A 4833-nucleotide genomic window follows, 5' to 3' on the forward strand; every position below is an offset into this window, starting at 1 on the left:
AATAGGTGTTTAATTACCAGAATTTTTTTAAATAGCCCCGCTGTTGCTCAGTGCAAGTGCGACATCACCGTAAAAAGTTGTCTTTTAATTGTCTGAATGCTTTTTTATCATTTTTAATGGTTTCTTCTGCTACTATGAATTTCCGGGTTATTTTGTCCAAATTGGGGCATTCTCTCAAGTAGCCGAGGTCTTTTTAGTATCCCCATTGAAAAAAAATCAATGGGGTTTATTCGAGGGACCGTGGAGGCCAGGCTTTAAAGCAGGCGTCACCGGCGCATGCGCAGGCTGCAACGACCAATCCATCTTTCAGGGTATTTTTGCCCTTTAGCCTGGCCTCCACGGTCTCCGGACATAAACCCTATTGAATTTTTTCCGTGGGGATACTACAAAGACGAGAGACTGCCACAATTTGGACGAAATAACCCGGAAATTCATAGTAGCAGAAGAAACCATTAAAAATGATAAAAGAGCATTCAGACATTAAAAAGACAACTTTTTACGGTGATGTCGCACTTGCATTGAGCAACAGCGGGGCTATTTAAAAAAAATTCATTTTTAAACACCTATTTATTGGTTTTAATAATCATCATGTTAATAAAAATTTTGCACTTACCACATTTAGATTTCAATTTTTCGATTGAAGCCTTCAGAATAATAAAATGAAATTTTTAGGGTAGCTACCTGATCGATAGAGCAAGTTTTTAAAAGCCAAATGGAAAACCTTTTTTATGTGATTTTATTTTTTTATGGGCCCTTGAAGTTATGAACATACTGGGTAATTTTATCTTTCATAGCATTTAATTCTTTTTTTTATTCCATTCGAAGATCTAACGATAGTAAATGTTACCATACTGAATTGGCCTATCTTTCAGCTTAGCACACAAAAAAAAACAAGCATCTAGCGCAATAATTCACGTCACCATAAATAAAAATCTCATCGTACTCGGCGATAGATGAAAAATTGAAAAAAAATGTAATAACTCCGAAAATACGAAAAATCGCATAACACACATGGGGGTGATTCGGATAGCCCTCTAAGTCCTCTACCTCCCAGCTTCAGTATATCACTACTTTTTGGGACACCCTGTATAAATATGCAAATATTGCTCGTTTAATGGTATAGGATAAGTAGTAAATTTATATATCAACAACATTCCTACGATAGCAAATAAAATCGAACTACTGATTTATTTATACTGTGGCATAATCACCCGCCTTCATAGGTCACCGGAGTTCATGCCGCGCCGGCTCCTGCGCAACGCGGGCGCGAGCCATCTCAGTGCCTAAAATGCCTAAACTTTCAGTACAAAGGGCTCTTAACTAGCAAACCGGGCGAACTCCGTTTCGCCACCAGCCTTTTCTTTGCTATAAACCTCACGGAGCCCGAGACCTTTCCAATGAATGCAAAACCGTGGAAATCGGTTGGTGTGTTCTGGAGTTATAGCGTCAGGAAGGAAAACCCGACTTATTTTTATATAGTTAGATATTGTATAAAGAAAAAGTTTTGTTATTTATTAGTCATTTTTCATCAATAATTTAGTATAGAGAGAAGTAGAGGAATAATAGACAGGGAACGCAGTAGGTAATATTCTTATTAGTTACAGTACATTGAAATGAAAGTGAAATCTTTCTATATTACGTGAACAGTAAACCCGCATTGTGATAAGAGTTACGTTTTTATTTTAATATATATTTAACTCAGTGTGTATGTCCTTTTGAAAAAGAGTTTTTCATTTCAATATTTATTAAGTTGAACACAATATATTATTTCATTTTATGGTTATTATTGTAATCATTTTCAATATTGTAGTTACTACGCAGATATAAAGTTTTTTTTTGTTTAGGTATTGTAGGTATATAGAAAAAGGAATATATTTCCCATTTTAGTTAACCTTTTTATAAATAAAATCTCTACCATATTTCTTAAGTTTGTAGTGATTTTTATGTTGCTGAATTTAATATAACATGTGAAATAGTAGGTATATCAGTAAACTAATAATATTGGATTCATTAGTCATACCTAAATAGCATATAACTGCTTATTAAAAAGTCATAGAACGTTCCGTGAAGTGTAACATGTATTTCTAATTTCTATCCTCCGCATAAATCCATTCATTGATAAATGATAACAAGGCATTACAGTTGCGCGTATCATTTGAAACTACAAAATGCATGTGGGCGGTTGTTTGTCCCTAATTACTATTGTGGCTTCCAGTTCTACCTTTTGTAAGTACCTAATCAATATGAAATATTATTGTATTTTTTACCTAGATACAAATTTTTAGAATATACAATTTGTAAAGAATTTCTTTTTTAAAGTATATTTAGAATAGTCCGCAATTTATTATCAGTTCAAAAGCTCCTTCTAGGAAGTGATTACAAAGCGTACCAAGAACATCGTTTAGATTGGGCTTATTCAAAGAAAAATTTACTTTGAGTTTTAATATTGTTTGTAAATAATTCGAAAACTTGAATAATAATGGAAGTGATTTCTATTTCAGTGTCGGCTGAATATCTTCAACCAAAAGAGAGAGAGAAACGTGATATTTTGCCACTACTAGGATTCTTGGAAGGATACAAAATTGGTCAAAATTTAGCTCTGCAGTTGCCACCTTATGTATTGTCACCAATACTTGTGGTTCCATCATTAAGCCAGCAAAATCTCCATGGAGGTGACTCTGTTGATAATTATGATGGAAATGGGGAAACAGTTCAAATAATATCTCCAGCTAAACTTGTTTTGGACGATTCCAACAAAACACAAAATAACTTAAATGATGAAACGGCCGAAGAACTTGGTAACGATTGTGATCAAGATAGCTCAGAGGAAGACACATTTAAGCAAAATACTGCTGATAATAATATGACTATTGAAATAAGTAATGAAACTTTAACTACTTCAACCGAAAGCACAGACAGTACATCTGAAACAGACAGTTTAGATGTAAATGGAACCACAACAGTTGAAGGGCCTTATCCAACTGCAATTTATAAAAATGAAGTTGATACTATTACATTCACCGAAGCACCAATTGATAATAATCTAATGCTACCATCTTTGGAAAACAATTGGCAAAATTTCAGTTCGGAAAATAGCACTGATCAAAATAATAATATTAAAGAAAATGTTGAAAGCAGAAGTGATGAATCGTGGTATAACGCAGTTGTATATCCGACTCGACTCCCATCTTATTATAACAGTTATAAACAATACCCATATTCTTACAACAACAATGTGGAGAATTCCTATAACTCAAACTTACAATATTCAAAGATTGATCCATGGCAAACGTCAGGAAAGCATCAACTAACTTCTCAATTTCAACCTCTAGCAGGATTGTATTATGATGGGTATCTAGAGCAACAACCAATTAAAAATACTGGTTTTGTTCCTTATAACAATAACTATTACCATTGGAAATAATGCTACAGATTCCATAAAGCTTATGAAAATAACGAACGATGGCTCATATATTCATCATGTTGAAAAAGGGAGATAAGAGGCATCCGTCTGTCATTTACGACTTCATGCTTTAATGATACAGGTTACACGCGATATTGTACAAATGTCGTATATCATAAATTTCATTGCGATCGACGCATAAATCTGAACAATGGCAGTAAATGTAACCGATGTAACTTTACAGGGCTCTTCAATCGCAATTGTCAGAATATACTCGTAAAACAAGCGTCAGCTTTTGTGTTTCTGCTCGTGGGTGACATTGTTATGTGAATCGTTAGCAAATTAATGTTAGTTTTATTGTCAGAGATGTAATGTGATAGCCGTTAGACTGAAACATGAATGTATTGGAAATAAATCTAATCATTTATACTTTGACTAACGGTTTATGCAGTAACAATTTCATAGATTTCCATTTGATTGTCAAGTATAGTACAGTTTACTTGTGTATTTGTTCAGTTTTTTAACAAAGCGATAAATGATTTCTTAACCTATTCTTGATAAAATATAATATTTATAGAATTATTTTCTTCTTATTGCTTCGTTCCGTTACTTATTTTAAAGTAGATAATAATAAAAAAAAAATATTTGATAAGACGTAGTTCTAAATCAATATATTATCAACATTAATCTCTATTGGTATTGAAGCTATTTGATACCAACGCCCGTTGCATTTCAAAATTATAATGCACAATACAATATTACTAATTCTATTTTATTTTCAGCTTATTTTTTTTTTTTATAATAAACTCTGAAACATTTTTTGACAAAAATACTAAATACAATTATATTCCACTAACACCTCATTTATTTCTGAGAACTTGATATTTTAAAGTTGCATAGTCGATCAGTATTATTTTCCTGAAAGAGATACTTTCCTGTCGTACGAAATATGCATTCGTACGAAATTAATAAGCTTTTACAATACATTGAAGCATGGTTAAAATATTATTAGAATAAATATTGCAAACATTTACGAAGTATGTTTAGAACGGCCGAGTTGGCAAGAAACAGAAAGGACTCTGACTTCTTACACATTTATTATTCACCTGACAGAAGCAGTCGTTGGAAGTTCTCGTAAAATGGTCTGTGGAAACTAGTAGATTTTCATTTTAAGATTTTTTACAATTATTGAGGTTTTCAATCGTTTTGCTCCCGTAAACGTTAATAACACCAGCTACGTAATAAAAAAGACGCACCAGTTTTTGTTACATCGAATTTTATATTTTCTGGATGACGTTATTATTTAAGGTCTTTTACTTTCGTATTCAGATGTTTGAAGTTATTCAGTATCCAATTTCAAAACGGTCGTTCGTGACGTATGTCAAAGCATTTCATTTTCATTTGTCATATGATTTTGATATCAACTTTTT

The 4833-nt window shown here is 32.6% G+C and overlaps 1 protein-coding gene across 1 annotated transcript; it reads left to right on the forward strand.

Annotated features, from left to right (window-relative positions):
- The first annotated feature begins 2082 nt into the window (after positions 1–2082).
- Positions 2083–3982, forward strand: LOC149483278 (uncharacterized). The gene is made up of 2 exons (XM_089702226.1): positions 2083–2226; positions 2502–3982. The coding sequence occupies exons 1-2, from the start codon at positions 2169–2171 to the stop codon at positions 3422–3424; spliced, it is 981 nt and encodes a 326-aa protein (XP_089558352.1). The 5' UTR covers positions 2083–2168; the 3' UTR covers positions 3425–3982.
- The last annotated feature ends 851 nt before the right edge of the window (positions 3983–4833 follow it).

This window comes from Colias philodice, chromosome 13 (assembly GCF_061535455.1).
Source record: "Colias philodice isolate Cphi_HAF_F1 chromosome 13, ilColPhil1 Martin Lab GWU primary, whole genome shotgun sequence".
Lineage (NCBI taxonomy): Eukaryota > Metazoa > Arthropoda > Insecta > Lepidoptera > Pieridae > Colias > Colias philodice.

What these genes read in the sequence shown, in the direction of transcription:
- LOC149483278 (XM_089702226.1), top strand. Translation starts at nt 2,169, where the DNA reads ATGCATGTGGGCGGTTGTTTGTCCCTAATTACTATTGTGGCTTCCAGT. An exon ending in GGCTTCCAGTTCTACCTTTT is followed by an intron (nt 2,227 to 2,501) that starts GTAAGTACCTAA and finishes TTTCTATTTCAG; the next exon opens with TGTCGGCTGAATATCTTCAA.